This window comes from Ylistrum balloti, unplaced genomic scaffold (assembly GCF_031769215.1).
Source record: "Ylistrum balloti isolate Yb309-2 unplaced genomic scaffold, AGI_CSIRO_Ybal_v1 Utg370796, whole genome shotgun sequence".
NCBI lineage: Eukaryota > Metazoa > Mollusca > Bivalvia > Pectinida > Pectinidae > Ylistrum > Ylistrum balloti.
The window spans coordinates 11,834-38,696 of record NW_026782464.1 but is presented as its reverse complement, the minus strand read 5'-3'; the positions used below and the strand labels follow the sequence as shown (position 1 = coordinate 38,696).

At 34.4% G+C, this 26,863-nt stretch overlaps 1 protein-coding gene across 1 annotated transcript; it reads left to right on the top strand.

Moving 5' to 3' along the window:
• Positions 1 to 1,967: 1,967 nt before the first annotated feature.
• Positions 1,968 to 21,934, top strand: LOC132558565 (twinkle mtDNA helicase-like). Its single transcript, XM_060223150.1, has 13 exons — positions 1,968 to 3,334; positions 5,638 to 5,731; positions 6,792 to 6,942; positions 7,269 to 7,441; positions 8,486 to 8,642; positions 9,342 to 9,463; positions 13,251 to 13,422; positions 14,584 to 14,718; positions 15,052 to 15,125; positions 15,704 to 15,818; positions 16,225 to 16,404; positions 16,638 to 16,763; positions 17,602 to 21,934. The coding sequence occupies exons 1-13, from the start codon at positions 2,404 to 2,406 to the stop codon at positions 17,944 to 17,946; spliced, it is 2,775 nt and encodes a 924-aa protein (XP_060079133.1). The 5' UTR covers positions 1,968 to 2,403; the 3' UTR covers positions 17,947 to 21,934.
• Positions 21,935 to 26,863: the final 4,929 nt, after the last annotated feature.

The window sequence follows — 26,863 nt, the reverse complement described above, 5'->3', positions numbered from 1 at the left end:
ACAGTTAATTGATATTTGTATAAACGTTAAATAAATCAGAATTAATTATAGGTCTATAATGGACATGCTAAAATTACAGTCATTTTCCGCCACTGCCGAGTAAATCAAAACTGATATACACATGAGGCTTACTTGTAGTTGTCTCCCTTCCCGATTGTTCATTCGGACACCCTCTGATATTTTGGAGGGAAATCCTGAAATGGCGCTTGTCATCGAGCACATGTTCTCATATGATTCCATACATGGTTATACGTGAGTTATATTGGTACTGCCATATTAATGCTACATATTGGTTATCTTTTACCACAAATAGCACTATTACCAACGGTTAATTATATGTGAAACACTAGTGGAAACTACGAAAAATAATAGTATCAGATCAGTGTTTTGACAAAAAAACAAAAACAAAAACAAACAAACAAACAACATAAGTAACCCTGATAAATACTACCCGAAATATACTGCACGGCAAGAGGTAACTCATTAGCTTGATCTGTTGAGTGCCAGACTAGAAAACCAGAAGTCATGGGTTCAAATCCTATCGGAGGCATTTAAATAACACGCACATAAGTACATGCTATACACAGTCTCCAGCAATCATAACTAGGATGTCATGCATGTCGTCATCATTTTCTACTGACAAAACAAAAAACAAAACAAATATATAGCCAGACCTGATATCAGTTAATGGCACGATCACACCCTGATACAACTTTGATTCCCAAAATTGTGTTGAATTTTAAGATGTATGAACACTGTACAATATGGATTAGAGCAAAATTCCATATAAGTATGGAGTCTTGAAATTTGGCAGTGTCCCTCTTATGACGTAGTGACCAATGGCTGTTAAGCTTTCTCCACAGAAGTGAAAAATACCAGTTTCAGGCACAAATATATAGAGAAGATGTCTTTCGTTTTTTTTATGAAATGAGATCTTTTTACATTAAAAAGCATAATTATATGTTCAGGTTGTCATTTAACCAACATTGTGGTCAGTACAAGATGACATCTAAACAATGTTTATGAGTATGCTTCACTTCATATTTCAGTGTATGAATCGCATCTATAACTAGTGCTTGTTTTTGGAGTGATGGACTCTTGTTATAATCGGAGGCTGATTAGTAATTGACTGTGTCAGTTGAATAGCCATACCTGGCTAGACCTGGCCACCCCAAGTGTCATACATGTCCCCTTGCCATCTCTAAAGGGTAAGGGTTACAGGTGATTCATACCTCATTGTATACATAAATAAGCCGTTGTTCTTTTTTCAGGGTTGGGACCCTAATTTATGAGTTATTCATGCATTATGAGAATATTTCACTTTTCTGATGCAAACAGGAGATCTTGTGAGAAGTACATGTCTTGCTTGGGTCATTGTTTTCAGTTCTTCAGGTGACATAGAAAATGAAATGTAAAATTTTGGATGTGACTTGACTGGTATGCAATAACCCATATTTACAAGTATTGCTATTTGGTGGAATTACAGACAAATGCTTGTTCATTGCCTGGTATGTAAGTCCACCCCCTGGCTTTGAGACTGAGTGATTTTGTTGCACCCCTTGTCTTATTGCATAATCTAATTATGCATGGTATGTTACTCAGTATGTGCTTGTGAAATAGGAAGGAGTAATGAAAAGCACCTGCAGGGTTTCAAGATTATATTCTTTTGGTGATCAGCTGAACATCCTAATGTTGGACTTATGAGAAATTTCCAATAACTGAAACTAATAAGTTGCCTTTATTGCATTTTCAACTCTTGCGAGGTATATTATTGCTACTGTTTTCATTAGTATAAAGATGATATTCTTATGAAAAAAAAATAAAAACAAATACTTTCTTGTTCTATTTTTCAGATGAGATTGAATCCAAAACCAGTCCTTGTTTATCTTTAGGAACAGAAGTTTGATGAGAGTTTTCGGTCCAGAAGCTGCAATGAAGAAGAGCTACAAGTTGTCTTGGTTTTATCATAATTGTCCTACTTTATCAAAAGGTGTAGTTCCACAGCCTGAACTACCCTTACAAGCTTTTCCAGTTTTAAACAAAAGTAGAGTAGATGGGAACCATTCAAGGTATTGTGTTTTGCAGTCAAGAAAGAAGACTTCAGCCTCTGCTGCTTCTAGTGGAGCTGTTTTGGGACAGGTTTGTCCGCCAACTTTGGCATTTCCATCAAAACTGCCTCCGACTTGGTCAGTTGTCAGGTACTATCTTCTTAAAGACAAAAGAGATGCACAGAGCAGCCGTTGTGATTCAAGAAAAAAGTTGATAGAAGGTCTCCATCCGCTTACTGATGTGAACTCAGAATTCCAAGTAAATACCGATGCCAAAAGGAGAATTTATAAATCAAAATTGCGATACTTGTCATCAACACAACTTGGATACAGAGATGGAGCTACATGTACTTTGATGGCATATGTCAAGCCTGTTAATTCATCCAGGCTATTTCACAGTTCTTCTAATCTGTTGAAATCTGATGACATCACTTTTGAAGACAATTTATCTTGCACGAGGGAATGTGCTGCGTCTGAAGATGGCTTTGTTTCAAGAAATACAAAAGAGATTACAGTAGGTAAAGAAGACACACCTAGTACTGCAAAAAGTCAATGTGAAGACATGAAATGCAGAAATAATGATTCCCACTCACTGAATCTGAATCAGGACTGGCCTCGTACATTTGAAGACAAAATGTCTCAGAAAGGAAACGAAAAAATATGCTCCATTTCTGCAAATGGAACTGTTGAAGAAAGAACAAGTGATTGTTTTGTTGTCTCACCTTACATTGAGGAAAGTGGAACAAGAATGGATACACCAATATCAAGTTTAGAATTAAACAAAAATGATACTGTTCAAGAAGAGAAGACCATTGGCAAGGTATTGGATGATTTAGATGTAGTAGGTACAGAAAATGGAAAGCACAAATCAGTAAGGGGAAAACCTCCCATTTTACCACCTGGAAATGAATTAACGGCAGATTGTAATTTATTGCAGGAAAGAAAAACAAAAAAGGACAAAGAAAAAGATGAAAAAGTGACAGGGGAGGAAAAAATTGGAAGTCTTTCCCAGAAAGTTGTGAAGGAAGAGATGAAATGGCTGAAAAATCCAGAGTCAATGTTGTTCATGGAGAGAAAACCTTCATTCAATGAAATGGAAGAACATTTACGTTATGGTGGAATGTTAAAGATGGTGGAGAATATACCATCCAATGTTATTGATGCAGCAGTCAAGTATGGTCTGAAACCTATGGCTGAGGGCTACACCTGTCTGATTACACGGTGTCCAAAGCTGTCAAAGCAAAAGAGAGCCAAAAAAGGGAATCTGTACATCAATGCTACCTCTGGTAAGTTTATCAGGGTCATCTGAACACTTTATTGAACCTATACATCAATGTTACCTCTGGTAAGTTCTTCAGGGTCACCAGAACACTTTATTGAACCTATACATCAATGCTACCTCTGGTAAGTTCTTCAGGGTCACCTGAACACTTTATTGAACCTATACATTAATGTTACCTCTGGTAAGTTCATCAAGGTCACCTGAACACTTTATTGAACCTATACATCAATGCTACCTCTGGTAAGTTTATCAGGGTCATCTGAACACTTTATTGAACCCATAAATCAATGCTACCTCTGGTAAGTTTGACATGGTCACCTGAACACTTTATTGTACCGAAATACATGATAGAATCTTAAATGAGTTTGTATTTCATATGAGAATTTATGAAGTCTTCGAAATTTTAATTTTTGTAAGCTTTTTTTGGACAATTCTGTTTTATTTTATATGGGCTTAAATTGTAAGGGTTTTGTTTGTTTGTAGTATTTGTTTGTCCTCATGAAATTCAATGATATTAAAACTTCTGTCAGATTTTAATGAGTTTAACCGTGGATATTTATACATGCATTGATTTGTAGATTACAAGGTACTTGTAAATTTGTTACAGATCCCCACTCCCCAAGAAAAAAAATATATAATGTCTGTAATTAGTGATATGTGTAATTCATCTTTCTTTTATGTTCATGTCTAAATTGACGCTTCAACAAGATTTTTATCATTTTATTAGCCCACCATCTAATAGATGGTGGGTTATTCAAATCGCCCTGCGTCCGTGGTCCATGGTCCGTTAGTCCGTCCGTCTGTCCGTAAACAATTCTTGTTACCGCTATTTCTGGAAAAGTACTGGATGGATCTTTCTCAAATTTCATATGCAGGTTCCCCTTGGTCCCTAGTTGTGCATTGTACCTTTTTTGAACTGATTCGCATTCAAGATGGCCAACAGGTGGCCATCTTGTATTTTGGAAGTAAAAGTTTGTTACCGCTATTTCTGGAAAAGTACTGGATGGATCTTTCTCAAATTTCATATGCAGTTTCCCCTTGGTCCCTAATTGTGCATTGTACCTTTTTTGGACTGATTCGAATTCAAGATGGCCGACAGGTGGCCATCTTGGATTTTGGATGTAAAAGTTTGTTACCGCTATTTCTGAGAAAGTACTGGATGGATCTTTCTCAAATTTCATATGCAGTTTCCCCTTGGTCCCTAGTTGTGCATTGTACCTTTTTTGGACTGATTCAAATTCAAAATGGCCGACAGGCAGCCATCTTGGATTTTGGATGTAAAAGTTTGTTACTGCTATTACTTGGAAAGTACTGGGTAGATCTTTCTCAAATTTCATATGCAGTTTCCCCTTGGTTTCTAGTTGTGCTTTGTACCTTTTTTGGACTGATTCAAATTCAAGATGGCAGACAGGTGGCCATCTTGGATTTTGAATGTAAAAGTTTGTTACTGCTATTTCTTGGAAAGTACTGGATGGATCTTTCTCAAATTTCATATGCAGGTTCCCTTTGGTTCCAAGTTGTGCATTATACCTTTTTGGACTGATCTGAAATCAAGATGGCTGACAGGCAGCCATCTTGGATTTTGAGAATAAAATCTTGTTACTGCTATATCTGAGGAAGTCCTGTATGGATCCTTCTGATATTTCATAGATATTGGTTTCCATTGGTCCCTAGTTGTGCATTGTACCTTTTTTGGACTGATTTGAAATCAAGGTGGCCCACAGGCAGCCATCTTGGATATCGACAGTAATACAGCACAAGCATATTGTCCATTATCCACCTGTAACTGACTGCTATCTAATAATACTTTGGGATATTTTTCAAATGATATTTGCTAATAGGTGCTTGATAAAAATATCTTGTGCCATCATTGAGTACATTCAATGAAGATCAGTTCATGAACATTTACAACACCTTAACAAACAAACAAAAAATAAACAAATCTTCAAGAACTGAAAACAGATCCTCAAATGGTGGGCGCCAAGATCCCTCTAGGATCTCTTGTTGAAATTTGCATTCATTTATGAAATGTATCTCATATGTTTACAGTATGTTCAATCTTCAGTACATGATTTTTATCTTGTGTCATTTTATGTCATGTAATGAAAGTGTTTGAAGAATTGATAAAACTTCTTATAATTTCAAAAAGTAATTGTTATATTATTTATAATTGTATATTTTCATTAAATTGTATATCAAGGTAATGTAAACTATCAGACAAAGTTTAGTTGATTTGAATCAGAATTACCTCTGTAGGGTAGAAAAGTAAGAATAAGGTTGTATATGTTTCCTTGTATGTTATTTAAGGCCATTTCCAGTGTGATGAATGTCAGCACAGGGGCACCTGGTCTGCTCTTCAGCTTAACTTAGAAGACATGCAGAAACTCAAGGGCAAATCCAGGTATAAATACATAAACACTTGTTTTCAGCTTGACAGCTTGAAATAAAAGTGGGTATTGTAGGTAAGAACTTACTGAAAAATTCATTTTCTTTTTCTGAATATCAATACAGCATATGCAAGTTGGCTATTAATTAAATTTGCTTCTCAGCTATTTTCAGCAGATTTACAGATATAATTGTGATGTATTTTACACATGTACAATCTGAAAAGTCTTACAAGACTCCAAAACTCCATACCTTTCTTCCTTTTTCGCTGATTGCACCTATCTAGTTGTGTACAACAATGGTATACTGGCTCAGGGTAGAGCACATTTTATATTAATCTTTACATATTCATTGTATTCTGTGTAAATTCAACAATCAAGTCTTAGGCAATTTTATGGGTTTTTTTTTTTCAATTTTCACTGAGGTTTGATAGTTATGGACTCATTTAATAAATACTTTTTATCTTGCATGATGATGACACCAAAACTGTAGGAAACCAGGCTCCCAGGTCTGTTAATTAGACCAGACTGTGCCATTTTGGTTTTAAAAAAAATTATACTTTTGTGGAAAAAGTCTTTAGAATTTATGTTATCTGTCAGTGTGTATGCAAATCAGTTTCAAACTAGACCATAAATGATGTTCCCTTTAAAATTCTGCTGCTTTTAGCGTTGGCAAAATGGTTGGGGTCAGAGGTCAAGGTAACAGTGACATTAACATTAAATGATCTGAAGAAGGTATCCGAGGTATAAACTAAATTTAAAGACAACTATCCTATCATTGATTTTAAGATGCTGAAATCTAATTGTTTGAAGATCACCTCTGGACCATTCAGCAGGATTATTGTGGTTCAAGGTCTAGATCATGATTAAGGTGCAGATTCAGAAACTAAGACAGATATAAGATGAAAACAAAGCCATGTTGTATTTGTTCTCATATTGTTGGAGTGAATTTCTTTACCAAGCTTTTGAAGCCACAGTAAGTCATGGAATACAAAAGAAGTCCATTTGAGTACTACACATTTTCAATTATTGTGCTGAATGTAGATAAGATTACACTTTGCTGCCGTTTGTTTCTAGGGCGGATCACCCATGCATGGCAGCAGTCCAAGGAGCAGTTCCCCTGAAACAGGGTACAAGTGAAGTGGAAAGATATCTCAACGAGGGAGTTCTACTGAAACAACTGGAGAAAATTGAGCTGGAACTGGTCCAGGAGATGTTTGAATGTTATGTAAGTTGTCTTCTTATAGTAATGGTTAAAGAAGTGTTTGAAATTTTGTGTACTTGAAGGCTGTCTTTGTATGGAAGTAGTAAAAAAACTGTTTAAGATATTATGCCCTCTAGAAGTGTCATTATGGTGGTTGTGTTGATGTTGAGAAAGAAATGTGGAGGATTTTTACATCCAGGAAGTTGTTTTGTGTAGGTAAGGCTTAAATTCTACTTTACATATGTATTCATTGTTTTGTGATTTTGTATTTGAATATCAGAAATGATAAACTAAAAGGAAGGTTACATTTGGATGTCATTTTTAACTGGATGTCTTTCTGTTTGTTGTAGAATCTATCTTTATCTACCTTAATGAATTATGATATAAGATATCATCATGATGACCAAGCACTCCTGCTTCCGTATTACTTGCCAGACAAGACCTTAATCAGCGTTAAAAAACTCACATGTCAGTCGCTGGAAGATATCGATAGCTTTGAGGTTTCACAGGAATTCATGTCCACGTAAGAATCATAAACAAATGAAATGACAAATTAATTGTGTGGTTTTGTGATTTTTTGTTTTAATACATGAGTGGATTTCTATATTACTCCATTATTTAGCTGATTTGCTCTCGGCTTACTGGTCATAGGTTGGCGACTTTTCCTCCATCACCCAAACTTGGCATGTCCTTAAATGGCTGGCTGTTGATAGGATGTAAAGCAACACTAAATCAACATATTAACCTCATACTATATCAACAGAAGAGTTTGCATCCTGTTTAATTGGCACTAAACCCGAACTCAGTTACCTAGTTATTATGTTGTGGACAATGCCCTGCCTATTTAATCAGGATAAAACTGGTTCGGTGAACAGAACTTAGATAGTGGCCTGTGTTAGGACTGTCCATTCTCGCATGCTAAAGATCCCTCTGGCTTTTCAAAATAGAAAAGACGTGATAATACTGGTTCAGGTGATTAGGGATAGTGAAATTTTTTTTAAGGCATTTGACGGACTTCAAAATTACCCAAACCTAACCAAACCTACATAGGTCCTAATCTTTCCTTCCCCACTTCTGGACATGATGCAGACTGCCAGAGTTAGGATAAGGCATTATCAGGCCTTGGAGCTATCTTCTAAAACTTGCATAATCAAAAACACTGCTACAGGCAGTTCCACCCCTGATAGGGTACGCTGGTCGCCTCTTCATGTCGCCAGGACACTGTGATCGTCGGTGAGATAATACCCAGTAACGGGAGGTATCACGGAGACCGAAAACCTGAAACTAATAACTAGTATATTGCAACATACTTTAGTATTTTGTATAGAAGAAATATCAGATAATAAAAAGTTCTAATAAAATGTTCCCTTGGTTCATTTTTCATACCAAAATTTGTTGGAAGCATAATTGTTATTTCAACATGTTGATAGCAATGGCTGTGTATTTATACACATGTATATTTAATTGTTTTGTGTCCATTACTACTAAAAAAAGTACTACATGACATGGCAGCTGTTTATCATAATCAAATAACATTTACAAAATCTTACCCGTTTTTGATCATCAGATCTGGAAAGTCTCACCTGTTTGGCTGGAACCAGATTTCCATGAAGGACAAATCCGTAATCCTCACCGCCAGTGAATTTGACGCCATGGCTATCACAGAGGTCACAAAAAATAAAGCTTTAGCTCTTCCCATGGGTATCTCTTCCACACCCATTGAGGTAAATATAGTCAAAAGATTGGGTTTTTTTTATTTCTATAGGTGTACAAACTGTTTTAAGTCTCAGGGGATATAACTCAGGATATTTTAAAGGCAAAATTTCCTGTGTAAAGAAATAAAAATATACATACTGAAATATACGCATTGCAAATAACTGTCCATGCATACTGAAAAATCATTATTTTTGTGGGGGATTTATTTTTGCTGTTTTTTTAGGAACTTAAAATCTATGAATTTATAGGTTGATGAAATAATAAATGAATAAAAGTTGACATGGATGATACCACTAGCAGTTTCGTTGGCTAGATATACCATGAAATCGAATATGTGTATTTTATGAAAACCATGAAATTTGAGGTCCTCAAAAATATGTGATTGTACTGTATTTGAAGTTAAAGCATTGAATTACTTCACTGCTGTTACAGTAGCAGGAACTCTGTATGTCTACAAGGCATCTCATTCATGTCTTAACAAGCTGAGTGATATCCCAACAGGAATTCAGTGCCCCTTAGTTTAGAAACAATTAACTCCTGCCTGTATGGATATTACCATGTTGCCCCAGCCATAGAAGAAAGTAAAGTTCATGTCTTCTTGGGCGATTTCCAACAATACCGATATCAGTGATCTCTAAGTGACAACTTGTTTAATTACTCGATATATTTATCTGTATTAATAGACATAAGAATATTTGTTTATATAGTGCTTACCTGACCTAGAAAGATTCACGAAGATCCTACTGTGGTTTGAGAACGACCTGTTATCTTGGAAATCAGCAAAAGCATTTGCCAGGAAACTGAATGGTGCCAGGTGCTACATAATCAGGTGAGTTGGTTCCTGTCACCCCTGTGTTATATTTTTCTGACAGAAGACCATGTCTGGTAATAAGCATATCCACATCTACATTATCTACTGATAGAAGCTCGAGAAGGAATATTGTAATGCCTTTGTCCATCTGTCACCATTTTTAGACAAAAGGTAAATCCAAGTGGACTGATTAAACTCCTACGTCAAGCACTGCTTTCTCATGAGTAATGCTGGCTTCGGATTGCTATTAGACTCAAATGTCAAGGTCACTGTTGCTCAACAACTCTAGTTCCTTGGACAGATCAAACATAAATTTTTCACACTGCTTTCTTAAATGACTTAGCTGGTAATATTTGGATTGCTTTTTAAGTGAAAATGTCAGTTTAGATCAATATTTGGATTACTTTTCAAGTGAAAATGTCAGTTTAGATCAAAGTCGCTGTTGCTGTAAATTAGAATAGAACATTCATTTCAACTTATTAACTTGAGTTCTGGTCAATAACTCAAATTCCCCTGTATTATAGTAAATGTAACCGTCTCAATGATTATAAAACTATCCCTGAACAAACAACCAATTCATGTGTTTAGTATCCTTAACGTTGTTAGTAATGCTTTCAAATGTTATATAATTACCCACCTCAATTTTTACACAGGTTATAAAAGGGAAATTCCAAGGAACAGAGAACAATGGCTCATGGCTCATTTTCTTCAAGTTGAAGTAAATTAAGGAATAAAGGGGGACCATTCTATGTAAAATTGACTATATATGGAGGGGTCCTTTTCATTTTTAGGGCCCAATGACCCCTTGAATCTCCTCACCATTATTGTTGCTGTATTTGTTAGTGACCTGGGCTTAATTCAGGATAATCAGTCATTTGTTGTTGATGTTTTGAACATCATTGATTCCTATTGATGTTTTTGTACCACTGCCAATAAAACCTACCAGCTTGAAATAAAACCAACAACAACTGCAACAACAAGAATGAATAATGAATAGATGATGAATGAATGAAAACTATTGAAAAAAAATTAAAGAATTATAATAATTTTTTTCTGTTTTACACTGTTGAAGTGATCATGGACCAACATTATGGTATGAAAGTATTTTGATTAATGTTTTAAAGGCTGTATGATGTGATCCTGCTTTTCTTTTATTAACAGGTGTGGGTATTTTTGTCTGGTTTGAGATGAATGGAATTTTGTGTGGAATTGCTTCATAGACAGGAATATCTCTTTTTTCATATCTGAGCTTGACTGGCCAGCATTTGGCTATTTCTCAGCACTTGTGTAACAGTTGGTCAGCACTCAGCTTAATATAACCATATTTGATTATATTTTTAACATTCTTGCAACTGAAACTGCAACATATTGGAAGATTTCATAGACTGATCTTGCCATCCTCATACATTGGCCCATGAAATATGTGTCATACTAATGATAGTGTCTAATGGTAACATGGTTACACTATCTAAAATTAGGATGTGACTATTGCGAAAGAAGTCCTAATACCATCCAGTTGTTTTTTCCTTAATAGCAAAAAAAAAAAAGAATCTTCTTGGGAAGTGTTTGAGAATAGTATATGCATGTCATAAGCACTTTGATTCTATAATTATATGTTATATAGAGAACATGTGTATTAGTTAATACAAAGTTCTTTCAGCAATTAGGACTTGTCTGGTAATAAGCCCACCCATTGGTATTGTAACGTCACCATTTTATTATGGCCTTGAGATGAATGTCTGGGGAGGTGATGTAGGGATGTTCCCGTTTATAACATATGTGTGTAATAAAAGACTTATCCTTGTAAGCACTCTAGCAGCTTCATTCCTTTAGGGATTTCGATCAGAGTTCACTCACTTATAAATAAAGAACTTTAATATCTGATAAATGTTTTATTTTCAGGTTTATAGGATCAAAGTTAAGAAAAAATCTTGTCAGTAGTCTCAACCGCTTCATTTCTGAAGGGATTTTCATCAAACTTATTTAGAATTATGATATCTCTGCTGAGTTTGAAATTCAAGATTATGGTCAGGGTCAAGGTCATCATTACAATTTTTTTTTAAAATGTTGGTACTCCAATGCATTCATGTTTTCTGGGAGTTTCATTGAACTTCACTCTCGCACAAAAGACCATAATATCTCGGACAAGTTATAGTTTCATGGTTGAAAGGTCAAAATAACCATAACTATTTCCATAAGATCCTTGAGAGCATTCTAGTTGCTTCTTGATGGATTTTCATCAAACTTAACACATTGATATAGGACAGTAATATCTGGGATGAGTTTGAGATTCACGGTTAAAGGGTCAAAGTCATCATTGATATTTTTACATAACTATTGTCCTACCTCTAGTGGCATCATTCCAGGAATGATTTCTATCAAATTTCACATTCATACAAAGACCTTGATTTCACAAACAAGATAGATTTTGAGGATTGTAGGGTCAAGGCTGAGGTCACGGTGCTTAGAAAATTGTCAGCACTCTGGTGGCTTTGTTCCTAGAGTTGTAGATTGCTATTGTTATTTATGAGAGGAATTCTCATAATTCATATAATTATGAGGAAAAAAGAGAAAAGATGCAACTATGAAGATCAAACAATAGTGGGCACCAAGATCTCTTTAGGATCTCTCTCTTAAATTTTCGCAAAATGGAAACTGTCATAGGTCAGGAGGTCATCTTTAGGTATTGCTGTGATATTACCCAAGAGTTTTGAGTTTATTTAGGAAGAAAATAAAAGAAAACTCAAAGCTAAGTGAATGACACATTGCTCTATTGCAGCTACTGAATGACCTTTCACCTGTCCTAAAAAAATATATATAAAAACATGGAGTTGACAAAATATGATTGTTATAAAGTTATCTGTTCAACAAGAAGATAATGGGTGGTAATTACAGGGATCTTAATCAAATCTTCTACTCTGTAGATTCATATGGTTCATTTCTCCAAAAACACACGAAACAAAATCAAGGGTTGACATTAATAAATAACATACTTAGCAAAACATGGTTTAAATGTGAACTGAAACAGCAATGTGAACAACTGTTTACTGTGTACATATTTGTAACAGGCAGATTACTTAGAAATGTTGGTGACGTTTTCGAAAAAAAATATGAACCAAGCAAATGCTATTTACCAGTTCACTTTTGGCTGAGTGCTTTTAAATGTTTTGGAATGGCCTTACTAGTCCCCCAAATGAACCAGAGGGGACAATGATTTTGTGTTGTGTCCATCCATCCTACACTGTCTTGTCTGGGTCCTATCTTCTACACAACTAATCACAGGAACTAATACTTGGGATGTGACTTCACCTTGGTGAGACAGTATGTCATGTATCAAAAGCAGGTCTTTTGACCTGCATTTCGACCTTTGACAATACATCCAAGGAAAAGTTTGACTGGACCTTGTCTTCTACACTACTAATCACAGGAACTTTATACTGTGGATACAAGTTTACCTTAGTGAGACATTTTGTTGTATATCAAAAGTAGGTCGTTGTGACCTAAATCTAAGAAAAAGTTTGTCCAGGTCCATATCTCCTGTACTATTTGTCACTGGAACTTTATACTTTAGGGTATGGGTTCACCTTGATGAGATGGTGTGTCATATATCAAAAGTAGGTAACTTTGACCTACATTGTGGCCTTTGACCTACTAAAGGAGTTTTTTTTAAGGCTCTATCTCCTACATTATTTGCCACTGGAACTTCATACTTAGTGTGTGGGTTTACCTTGGTGAAATGGTCTTCTTTAATTGTGATAACTTTTGAATGATTCAGCTAATACAAAGTTTTGTTTGTGTTATACAGGCCAAGTGTTGAAAACCCTGGTCCCTATAGAGCCCTACAGCAGGGCCTGTCTATACAAAAGATCATAAACAATGCACATCAGATCATGCATGAGTCTATTATTGGATACTCGGATATGAAAAGTGAGGTTTACTCTGAATTGGCCAATCTGAAGTTGGTGGCCGGAACAGAGGTAAATATTAAGCCATCAATATTTATATATCTGTTAGATTTCAAAACAACTTTGACAAAAAAAAAAAGAAGTGAAAAGGAAAAAAATGATAATAATAATGCTATTTCTGCAGAAGTTGATTTTGAAATGGATCTAGAAATGTTTGATTGCATTTCTTCATTTAGTGATTCAGTGAATCAGGGATGATCTGAGTACCTTTTCATGGTTGGATGCAGACTTTCATGCTCCAGTGACCAAGTGATAAATGTTTTAGGGTTACCTCCCATTATGTTAACTGCAAAAGATATGACATCACAGAAATTCCCTTATAAAGTTTCAACATGAACAACCATTGTCAATAGACTTATCGCTTATCCTAGGTTGGACTATTTAGACAAAGTTTGTTCATTGATGAATGGTTTTATTGATTGCCAATGCTAATTTCCTTCCTGACAGATCTTGTTAAAGGCTGTTGAAGCACGCCTTTAGATCCTGAAAGCCCATCACTGTCGAATACTCTCTGCCTGAAATATCACTTTTGGGATTACAGTTTGAAACATATTCAAACCATCCTCGATACTCCAGGGGTTAGACTCACCATTGCTCTCTGCACCCTTGGAACATTTGATGACAAAATTGAAGGTTTCATGTGTGACACTTTGTGGATAAGATGAGAAGACTAGTTTGATCTTTGGATGTACATCAAACAAATTTGTACTGGCTTTAAAGCTGGGTTCCACTCCTTTGTAATCTTCAAAGGAGCATATCTGCACAGTCTGTGATAGGTCAGTTTTTCCCCTTGAAACCCACTCCATACCATTCAAACTACTGTGCTTGTACTTTCAATTTTGCAATGAATGTTCCAGAGGTACAGAGTGTGATAGTGAGTGCAACCCCTAGTTTATCGAGGATGTATTCAAACAGGTTTAGACTGCTGAAATTGGCATATAAGTTAAGTAGAGAGCAGTAATTCTTCCTTGTTAAGTACCAAATTGAGTTGCAGTTGTCAAAAGAACTCAAACAATGATAACTATGTGATTTCAATATTAGTCTTTAGATATTCCCTAATTGCTGTAACCAGGAAACCAATATTTTGAGTTACGGGGAGTTTGTTATACACTTAGTGTAGAAATGGAGTGCTCTGGTCTGGTGCTTGATTGTTTTCTTCCTTATGTTTTTCAGTGGAAGCGGTACAAGTCTCTAAACACTATTCTGAAAGGTCACCGTCGCGGGGAGTTGACTGTAGTCACAGGCCCTACGGGATCTGGAAAAACAACCTTTATTAGCGAGTATTCACTTGACCTTTGTGAAGCAGGGGTGAGAAAATGCTAATCTTATCTGAAGTTATGCTGGTCATGTCTTGCAATTTTGGCACCTGGTTTTATCTTGGTTGTTTGAGTGCAAGAATTTTACTATCATGATAAATTATGTTGGGTCATGTAACTTTGTGTAATAATCTGTCCATGCTTATATATATATACAGAACAATCTTGTCATTATAATTTTGTATGTTTTTAAGCTTGATAAACATGGCTTGAAATAAATCGTTGTGTAAATGACCCTAACATTAAGTAATATTTGGACCAGAACCATTGCAGTTTTGTAGATATTTTCCTTGTTGTGAAATTTGATCCTTTCCTTTCTTTAAAGGTTAGGACGTTGTGGGGAAGTTTTGAGATCTCCAATGTAAAACTTGCTAAAGTGATGCTCACACAGTTTGCAAAGTAAGTCTGTTAAGTTACGTTTATTGGAACTGGTCAGAATAGTTCACACCTGTCCTATTAACCTTATTCCCTACACTTCAAATAAAAAGATAATATTAAATAATATCAGATGATACATCTGTTGTTTTTGTCATCAAATGCACTTTTGTCTCCCATCTTTAAAGGTGAGTTATACGTTCTGGGATACAGTAGTTGTTTACAGTTTTTACTGTTGTAAACAAGATTTTACAAACTGCATTTTTATCTCACCACAGCTAAGAAACGGAAGCAAGACACAAGTATTAATAATTCCATTGGCGTTGTCATAAAATGACATAATAAAATTGATCTTAATTCTTGTGATTATGGATTAATTACAATAGATGATAATTTAAAGAATTTTTCGAAGGTTCAGATTTGAACTAGAAGATGCTCGTTGTATGGTTCAAAGAATGCCATAATGGAAATGTTGAGGTTTAGTGTGGATACTTCAGGATGACAGATAATAGTGTCACATTTCATCCACACAGTAGTACTTCTTTTTACGGTGAAAACTTGAATATTTTAAAACATATGTATTGTTTTTGAATGTGTTGCAGGAAGAACCTATCAACCCATATAGGTGAATTTGACTTTTGGTCCAAAGAGTTTGAACAATTGCCACTGTTTTTCATGACATTTCATGGCCATCAGGCAATTCAAAGGGTCATTGATGTGAGTGTTTGAGCATTTGTAGATGTGATAATACTGTTAGATAATACATCAGAGATCCTTTTTTCTAGTTGACAATGCCAAATAATGAAGTAAATTACATCATACAACTGTTTCCTCCTCATAGAACAAGTCCATGGTGATATGGAGCTGAAATGTTGAAATTTTGAAGACATTTAATTCTAAACAATGGCTGAAAATTATTTTGAAATTATTATTGTCCAGACTTTAGTGGTATATTTTCACAAGTCTCAGAGTGTAGAGCACAAATTTGTCTTTACTTCTCTCAGGAAGCCTGTGTCTCTGATAATGTACACTTGTCTTTGAGGTCAAACACACATTTTACAAGATCTGAAATTTTCAATAATTATTATTATTTAAACTTTTTTTTAAATATATGCATTTACAGGCAATGACCCATGCTGTGTATGTCCACGACATTGAGCACATCGTCGTTGACAACCTTCAGTTCATGATGGGAGTTATGGATAATGACAAGTTTAATATGCAGGATCGTATTATTAGCAGTTTCAGAAATTTTGCTACAACCATGAACTGTCACATCACTGTCGTCATTCACCCACGTAAGGTAAGTACTTGACAATAGCAAATTTTCATCTTACGAAAATCAAAAAAGAAAGAGACTTGGATAGAGCTAGTTTGAACATTAATGATATAGTGTAACTTAAGAGCTTATTAGGGAGAGAAAGACAAAGTTTTGATGGGTTTTGTTGATATGATAAAAAAGTGGCAAATGAAACCTAGGGTGCTATGTCGAGGTTGTACCAAATGTTGGGAGTTCTTGTTTATCTTTATTTTCAGGAAAAGGAAGAGGAACTATGTACAGCCTCTGTATTTGGTTCAGCTAAAGCCACCCAGGAAGCTGATAATATACTTATTCTTCAGGACCGAAGGAAGACCAATCCACGTGCAGGAAAATACATACAGGTAAAACTATACTTGGATTTGTCTTGTAGGAGTGAAAATGATTTGATAATAATGAGTATAACATGGACAGATTGTGTTTTTTCTAAAATGACCTTAAGTAAGCATTTATTGCATGGTAATCTTTAGATATGGATATACAGAAATGTATTTTATAACACATGCTTCATAGAGCCATAGTGTGTGTTGAAATAATATCTAAGGGTTTCTGAAGGCCTCTAAACAACACAGGAAAATGATGACAGTTATATAGAGAGAGAGGGTGAGAGAGTACTAACAGTACTAAGCATATGGGGAATAAATTCTGGCATTTGACTCGACGGGGAAAAGTCAGTTTTATTTGAATTTTTATTTGAACATATATTGTTCCCCATATTTCAGCAACCTTGTTGTTTTGGAAACATGATGCAAAAATTTGTAGGTTCCTGCCAGAAGTTGAGAATATGCTGTTTTTAACAAGGCTGAATGGTTCCTTTCTCTCACACTAGGGTAAAAGTTGGATGTAAGAATTGTGGGTAATATTTCCTTTCTGGAATGCCTTAGCCTTTTTCTTCAGCAGGCAGTAGAAAACTTAGAAAAGGTAGGCTCATCACAATGTCCAGTGGCGTAAATGGTCGCGTTTACAAGTGATTTTCTGAAAAGATAAGAGAGTGGAATCGTGTTATCGTCATTGAGAGGGAAATATTGTGGTCATGGATATTGGTAGATTGGAGAGCATATTGCCCACAACATTAATGGTTTTCAGGTTTCCCATAAGCATGGTGTCGTGAATAAGAGAGAGAAAGAGAGAACAATAAGTTTGAGTTGTATATGAATTACAGTTAAGTCTCTGTACTTTCAGATTGTGAAAAACAGATTTGATGGAGATTTAGGAAAGATGATGTTAAAGTTTGATAAAGAAACATACACTTTTGCTAACAAGGAAGTGGACACAGAACAGATATCTAGGAAACAGTACAGTCAGCAGGATTCTACAGTAAAGCCTACTGATGGTAGTGATGGTCAAACCATGGATATGATATATTCACAGAATCAACAAGATAGTGAACCATGGGAGGCCAATTCTCCACCTGATCCTGCTGTGAAAAGATTTAAAAATGGCTCCTTATTTCCGGCTAAAGATTTGGATGAAACCGAACCAGGGATGAATGAGGGGGACAATACTATGACATATACTTCATACTGATTGTTTTGTATACTTTTTTGTCAGTTTAGAGGTTTACAGATTATAAAGTGAAAGTGATGGCCAGTTTACAGTTTATCAAGTGAAAGTGATGGCCAGTTTACAGTTTATCAAGTGAAAGTGATGGCCAGTTTACAGTTTATCAAGTGAAAGTGATGGCCAGTTTACAGTTTATCAAGTGAAGATGAAGAATTTTCATTCCTGGTGATAATGTATTTTCTATCAGCATGTTTAATAGCTCATATTTCATATTGTTTTATATGAGAACAAAATGTGGAAGGCATCATTTACATTATTGATATTGATGATGATTTTGTGACCGTTCCTATTAAAGATTTAAAACACAGAATTTGTAATGTTTTCAAAGGGCAAAACTTAAAACTGTTTGTTCATTACATTACTGCTATCCATTTTTGGTGGCAGGTATCACGTGTTTCAGTGCATGACAATGAATACATTTGAAGACAGAGTTATTTTAATGTCAGAATGTATTTGGTTTTCAATTCCCTTTAGTTTATTAAGTGCTATATACTTATCTATATATATTATTTCTTATCTTTACCTTCACTTTTCTGTTTTTCGTCTGGAATCTAGTGCCTTATTGTAAGTTGAGAGACATTTGTTAAACTGGGGCCTATTAGTAAATAACTGGGCAAAGTTGGAGAATTAATTAGTTTTCATCCATTTGCCTGAGAGGACTTGTGGGTTTTAGATTCCATTGTCCAAGTATTGTTGAGTGTTTCATCTACTAATTTTTTTAAATTTTTTATTGTTAGAAGTCATAAATGTACAAAAAAAAATTTCATCCAGGGAGAAGTCATGATTGTACAAAAGGAATTTTCATTGTGGGAGAAGTCATTATTGTTCAAAAGGAATTTTCATTCAGGGAGAAGTCATTATTGTACAAAATGAATTTTCATCCAGGGAGAAGTCATGATTGTACAAAAGGAATTTTCATTGTGGGAGAAGTCATTATTGTTCAAAAGGAATTTTCATTCAGGGAGAAGTCATTTGTACAAAAGAAGTTTTTATCCAGGGAGAAGTCATTATTGTACAAAATGAATTTTCATCCAGGGAGAAGTCATTATTGAACAAAAGAAGTTTTTATTTTGGGAGAAGTCAGTATTGTACAAAAAAATTCATTCACTTTCATTGTTTAAAGTCTATAATAATATACAAGTACATAGCTGATTTACAATATTCATTATGTTTTCATGAAATATATTCCTATGTATTAAAACAAAGATAATTACTCAGTAAAGGAAGTAATGATTTATAATATGGAATGAAGGAAGAGAAGAATGAAGGTGAACACAGCTCAAATCTGTTTACTGCTAAATTATTAAGATGTTAAAATATGCTTAAAAATCGTTCATTTTTGTGAAGACAAGTACAATCAGGTTTTTTTATGATAAAAATTGCACCAGTTACAGATTTAAGCCTACAGGGCACAGTTTGGAAAGAAAAAAGAGATGAAAGGTTGGTTCTTGTTTTCTGAATGAATGTCTGCAAGTGTGTTCATTACAATTTAAAACAAGAAATTTTTCTCGTCATTTGATTTAAGATTCTCTCTTTTCTCATTCCATCTGCAAAACCCCTATAGAATTTCCCTCTGATTATACTGCAGCATAGTTTAACAAGCATAAAGACTTCAGCATGTATCAGTGTACGAATGAACCACGATGACTCCGTTGAGACCATGAGAGTGTTGACCTATATAACTTGAGGTGATGATCAGAGGTGCTTAGTTTGACACTCTGGTCCCATGGTGGTTTGTGTTTTTCAGGCAGCAGTGCTGTAATGGTTCTGTCCTTGAGTAAGAAATTGCTCCGGTTGGGCCTTTCATATACTGTTCAGTGAGGTAACTATCAGCTACTACAATAAGGACTCTCCCTCAGAATGGCCCTGGCTGTTCCTTGGTGATAAACCCAGTAAACAAAGTATCAGTTGTTTACACTGTCAGTTATATAGTTACCTCATATTGTATCTTATAGTATATCACCTTATTGTGTCGGCTGCAGAGCTGGCGGACACTTAGGGATCACTTTGTCTGTAGTCACGGGGCGGCGGCATCTGTACTAAAGTTTACTAGACTTTTTTTCAGTTATGCTTTGATTTATCAAAGTGAAATTTGGCAATTGGCTTTTTGTTGCAAGGGTACAGATCAATTTGATTCCTGGCTGTCTGTTAACCTTTTTGCCTGAGTTATGCCCCTTTGAACTTAGAAAATTCTCTGGGAATATTGTTTTCTTGACTTTCTTTCGTTATGCTTTGAGTTATAGAAATGACATTTTCTATATGCTGTCTGTGACCCTTCTTGGCTGAGTTATGCCCCTTTATGCTTCAAGTTATAGAAATGGAATTTGGTATTACAACTTTATGTTTGTCACTTTATGCAGGCGACACTCTTGTACATTATCTTCCTATTTCTTGCTTTCTCCTACTTTAGTGTTACTATTTTAAGACACTGACCTTGCTTTATATGTCCTATTTGACTTATCCTATTACTTATGTATACATATTGATGTAGATCTACAAAACATATTTGACGGCTATTATATCCCCTATAACAAAGTTTGTCTGCAGGATCCTGTATGGACAAGTCTTCCTATACTTTTTTTAAAACATTTTTTATGAGATTTTGGATGTAGTCATCACACTCTGGTATTGTGTACTTATTGTTTTGCCACTTTATCTTGTATAATGATAAACCAATAAATTAGTGTTAAGGGAACTTTATTGTGTCAGTCAGCCATATTGGAAACAATTCTGTGTTATATTCATGGTCATGTAAAACTCTTATTTTTGAATTTTAATCAGATTCACTTCAATATGTGTGCGGTAGAATTAAAGAAATAGAATATATTTCTGTTATTTTGGTGTTGAGTAGGAAAATGATATTTCCATGTATTTTTGATCCTGCAAAGGAGAACAATATTGCTGTGTAATTTTGATACTGAATATGATATTATAGAATATTCAGAATATTTTTTTTACATCAAACTAGTTTGATTTAGAACAAGGTTTAAATACCTAGTTCAAAATTAGAAAAGATATATAAAAGGATCCTTAGTGTTGTGTAGCATGGAATTTATTCAACTAATTAATTTATCTTTTGATATGTCAACATTCAGTTGAGTATATATACATATATGTATATATATCACAGATGTCTAAAACACAAGGCCTTGTTTCTACCATACCTCAATTTATTTGATAAATGACAAATTCACACTGCGTTGATGTCATTATAATATTTTATTTTATTTCACCCGTGATTTACCAGAAAATATCAACTTTATCACTGGATTGAGTGGTGAAGTAAGAGAGTTTAAAATACATCAATAATGTTAGAATATTGTGGTGAGCAGCTGATTGAAAATAACACATTCACCAAGTGTAATATAATTGGAATATGAAAGTAATGACCAATTTATAGACTTTCCCCAACATAGAAAGTATTTCCTATGTTTTCATTTCATCAAACCTGCAATAGGTTCAAATAAGAAAAAAATGGTTTCTCGTTTTAACGATTGATTAATTAGTATGAGGAAACATCAATAACAGTGCAGAGGAAGTGGTATTGACTCTCTCTCACACAGTATTCAATAGGAAGTTATGTATTATTATTTTATGACATAACTCGATTTTATGAGAAAAATTGGAAAAATAGAAAAATAGTTGATGCTGTCTGAATCAATTGCTGCTGGTTTTTATCAATTCTGTAACATCTTTATGTTTCGGAAACATGTTAAGGAATTGATAAAAACACAGAAACATGCAATGTAAAAGTATCTATTTGTAGTGTGTATAAAAATGATACCACATGTTATAAAAATATTGTGAAGTTAATCTCTATGACTTCATTGTCTGTAAATCACAAAATAATACACAGATATTGTTTGTTGTTTGTGTAGAGCTGAAACAGAGTGACCACACACACCACCATTGTACTAAGCCAGTCTGTTTTTTGTTATCATTATGTTTTGAATAAAGCTACTTAAAAAAAAAATGACTGAAAATGTTTTGATTTTATTTTGAGGACTTAACAATCTCTTCGTTAAAACTTCCAGTACTGAATGGTTGAAAGGATTTTGACTTTTACAAATAGGGCTTTCACCACTATGGTGATCCTAAGTGATGCAAATTTGGTGAAAGCTAGCGCCAACTCCCTCTAAATGAAACAAAGAGGCCCAAGAGGCCTGGTGTTCAGTGTGTTCCACAAATTACAACTACATGAAAACCATAATCATTGACCTAAATATGCTTGTTTACACTGCAAGGTCGACATGGTTTGGCTGCAGAGTAATACTGATGGATAATGTTGTGAACAACTTCAGTAAATTCACTTTCTAGCCAGGTGAAGCAGTTTGAGTGTTTCAATAAATTTGACTCCTGTTAATCATCAAAAAACATCTTTTTAACAAATTTGACCTCTAGTGTGACCTCGAATATGGGTAAATTCAATATTTTGTCTGAATTAATCCCAGGAACATACCTGGCAAATATATTGCTAGACCTTGAATTTAACCCAAAGAAATCGTTTGTGTACTGATATTTCAACAAATTATACCCCGGTGGCCTTGAATTTCGCCAGCTTGGCAGGGCTTCGTTACCAGTATCAGCAATCCAAATATGATTTTAGATATTTCATTTAAAAAGAAATGGTTTGAACATTTTAAGACGTATGACCTCACTAACCTTGCATATATGTCGAGGTCTTTCTGTTTGCAGACATTGCCGGGCTTTATCCCAGAAACTACTAAGTAAGATATTTTTGTAGCTTCAAGAAGAGGTTTTTGGAATGTTGTTTTAAAAATTTTATCCCATGGGATCTTGAATATTTTCCTTTCTGATGTTTTGTTTGTTCTTCATTCAAGGAAGATAACAGCCAAATATGGTACCTTTCAGTTACTGAGAAGTGGTTTCAAGGAAATATTGATGCCACACAGCGCCACAGAACAGCAGAAGCTCATGATACACCCGTCCCGAGTTAGGCGAGTTTAAATGTTGTCTCATTATGGTTTGGAAACCAGATGTCTGTAGTGAAATGGACTAAAATGTGATTGACACAGAAAAAAAAATATGTTCGAAATACGTTTAGATGCCAATGCAGATAGTCATTTACATCTCTAAATCCAAACTAACGATTTCAATGGCAAACTTCCCATGCTGATGAGGTTTCTCCAGACGGATGAAAATGGCGGTTTCAAACAATATTATTTAGAAAAAAAGTGACTTCCGATGTTGCTCGGGTTTTTGACGTGGTTAGGTGATGAAGTCAGATCTGTTCATGTAAGAAATTAATTTTCCTTTCAAACTGGTCGTTAATACATATGTAGGTATAAACAAAAACAAACGTTTTAAGGTTCTAAATTGATGTTTTACATTCTTCACAAAAATAATCATAATTTTTATTCATCGATATATGCTACACATTAAAAAAAAAGAATATACAATTACTAAAGTGAAATACAAGTTTCTCAGAAATGTACAATAATGAATATTAAAATCCATATCTGTTATAGATTAAAATCCATATCTGTTATAGATTAAAATACATATCTGTTATAGATTAAATTCCATATCTGTTATAGATTAAAACCCGTATCTGTTATAGATTAAAATCCATATATTTGATAGATTAAAATCCATATATGTTATAGATTAAAATCCATATCTGTTATAGATTAAAATCCATATATGTTATAGATTAAAATCCATATCTGTTATAGATTGAAATAAATAACTGTTAAGATTAAAATCCATATATTTGATAGATTAAAATCCATATATGTTATAGATTAAAATCCATATCTGTTATAGATTAAAATCCATATATGTTATAGATTAAAATCCATATCTGTTATAGATTGAAATTTATAACTGTTAAGATTAAAATCCATATATTTGATAGATTAAAATCCATATCTGTTATAGATTAAAATCCATATATGTTATAGATTAAAATCCATATCTGTTATAGATTGAAATTTATAACTGTTAAGATTAAAATCCATATATTTGATAGATTAAAATCCATATCTGTTATAGATTGAAATAAATAACTGTTAAGATTAAAATCCATATATTTGATAGATTAAAATCCATATCTGTTATAGATTAAAATCCATATCTGTTATAGATTAAAATCCATATCTGTGATAGATTAAAATCCATATCTGTGATAGATTAAAATCCATATCTGTTATAGATTAAAATCCATATCTGTTATAGATTAAAATCCATAGCTGTTATAGATTAAAATCCATAGCTGTTATAGATTAAAATCCATATCTGTTATAGATTGAAATCAATAACTGTTATAGATTAAAATCCATATCTGTTATAGATTAAAATCAATATCTGTTATAGATTAAAATCCATATATGTTATAGATTAAAATCCATATCTGTTATAGATTAAAATCCATACCTGTGATAGATTAAAATCCATATCTGTTATAGATTAAAATCCATATCTGTTATAGATCAAAATCCATATCTGTGATAGATTAAAATCCATATCTGTTATAGATTAAAATCCATATCTGTGATAGATTAAAATCCATAACTGTTAAGATTAAAATCCATATCTGTTATAGATTAAAATCCATATCTGTTATAGATTAAAATCCATACCTGTGATAGATTAAAATCCATATCTGTTATAGATTAAAATCCATATCTGTTATAGATCAAAATCAATATCTGTGATAGATTAAAATCCATATCTGTTATAGATTAAAATCCATATCTGTGATAGATTAAAATCCATATCTGTTATAGACTGAAATCCATATCTGTTATAGATTGAAATCCATATCTGTTATAGATTGAAATCCATATCTGTGATAGATTAAAATCCATAACTGTTATAGATTAAAATCCATATCTGTGATAGATTAAAATCCATATCTGTTATAGACTGAAATACATATCTGTTATAGATTAAAATCCATATCTGTTATAGATTAAAATCCATATCTGTTATAGATTAAAATCCATACCTGTGATAGATTAAAATCCATATCTGTGATAGATTGAAGATGATAGTGATATATGATATTTATTCTTTACAACAAATTATGCATAAGATACCTAGATATTGGCGGGGTAGTTTGTCGTGCAAATGTACGTGAATAATAAGTAGCATAGGTCACTCTGACCTACATTTAGACCTTTGACCTACATCAAAGAAATAGTTTATCCGGGCCCAATCTCTTACACAACTAGTCACCGAAACTGCATACTTTATGTATGGGTTCACCTTGGTAAAGCGAAGTGTCTGGTGGGTACTCGACGAATTGTCTTGTTCGATGGTAGATTTTTTTCTTTCATGGCGACACGAAGATTGTAGGGATGGATAGGGATAACAGAGACTGAAAACCGGATATGATAGAGATCTACACCAATGTTCCGTCCCATTTGTAGCCAGGCGTCATTCACGACTAAACGCTATATTTACTGGTGTTGTCAGTAACATATGTCTTGACAGGAAGAAACACAGAGCGGTGATTACATAAGTCTTCAAGCCTGTTGTATATGTGGATACAAAGCTACACCAACATTAAGAGACATACAAGAGACGTGATATAGAACTTAAGATCACTGCAGATCTAAAAGGGACATCCTGTACAGCGCACAGTACACTATTCGTGTAATAAATGCTGAAGAGACGCAGAGTTGACAGATACGTTAGACATATGGAGGGAAAGACACTTGAGTTGTTGAAAATCATCAATACTTTTTATCATCAGTAAGTGACATTCATGAATATTGTTTCTCGTGTATAGGAGTTCATCACCCAAACAATAGAAACAATTGATTACATTTGTTGCATCGGAAGCGTAATTCTTATATACATCGGAACAGACTAATTTCTTTGTTGTAAGACATGTGGAGGAGCAGATACAACCAGCCCCTAAATATCGGCTTGTGAAGCACTGGAGTTGCCCAGGGCATGAAATACGATAATAATAATAATAATAATAATAATAATAATAATATACAACATTTATATAGCGCACTATCTATTTTGACAAAATACTCTAATGCGCGTCACAATTACATAATAATCTGACTACAAAATTTATAGAACATGTATAACACAGTAATCAACATATGTAACACAGTAACCAAATCAAGTAAGTAGTGGTGAAAGTATGTATATACAGGACGTCTGCGTGAGAGTCTAAAATGCAGACGTAAACAGGTGGGTTTTAATATCCCTCTTGAATTTGGCCAGGGATTTTGACTTTCTAGTAGCAGATGGTAAGCTGTTCTACAAAGTGGCCGCTACCTTTCCAAAGCACCGGTTACCATAAGTCACAGTCCGAGAGTTTGGAACGCACAACAAGGATTCTGTCTCCGATCGTAGTGATCGTGACGGCAGATAAACGGTGACAAGTTCCTGCAAATATTCAGGAGATGTTCCATTTATTGCCTTGTATGTATACATCAAAATCTTGTACTGTGACTGGAGACCGTTAGTGTGTTGACACTTGTGGGAAAAGACGATCAGTTCTGTCTTTTCCTGATTGAGCTTGAGCCTATTTGAGTTCATCCAAGCACTGATGTCATTTAGACAGGCTTCAAGACTTGCTACTATTATGTCCCAGTTGTCTTGAGGTTTGATAACCATGTAGATTTTTGTGTCGTCGGCATAACAATGGTCCTGAAGGTTATGACGACGACAAATCTCTCCGACGATTGGTTTCGAATAAAGACTGTATTTTTTAGGTCCCAGAACGGACCCATGAGGAACTCCGAAGTTTAAGGTTTTGCTGTCTGAAACAGTTGATCCAATGGCAACGCACTGTCGTCGTTCATTCAAGTAAGACTGGGTCCAGCGTAATGCATCACCAGTCACCCCATAAGAGTACTCCAGACGCTTGAACAGTGTGCCATGGTCAATGACA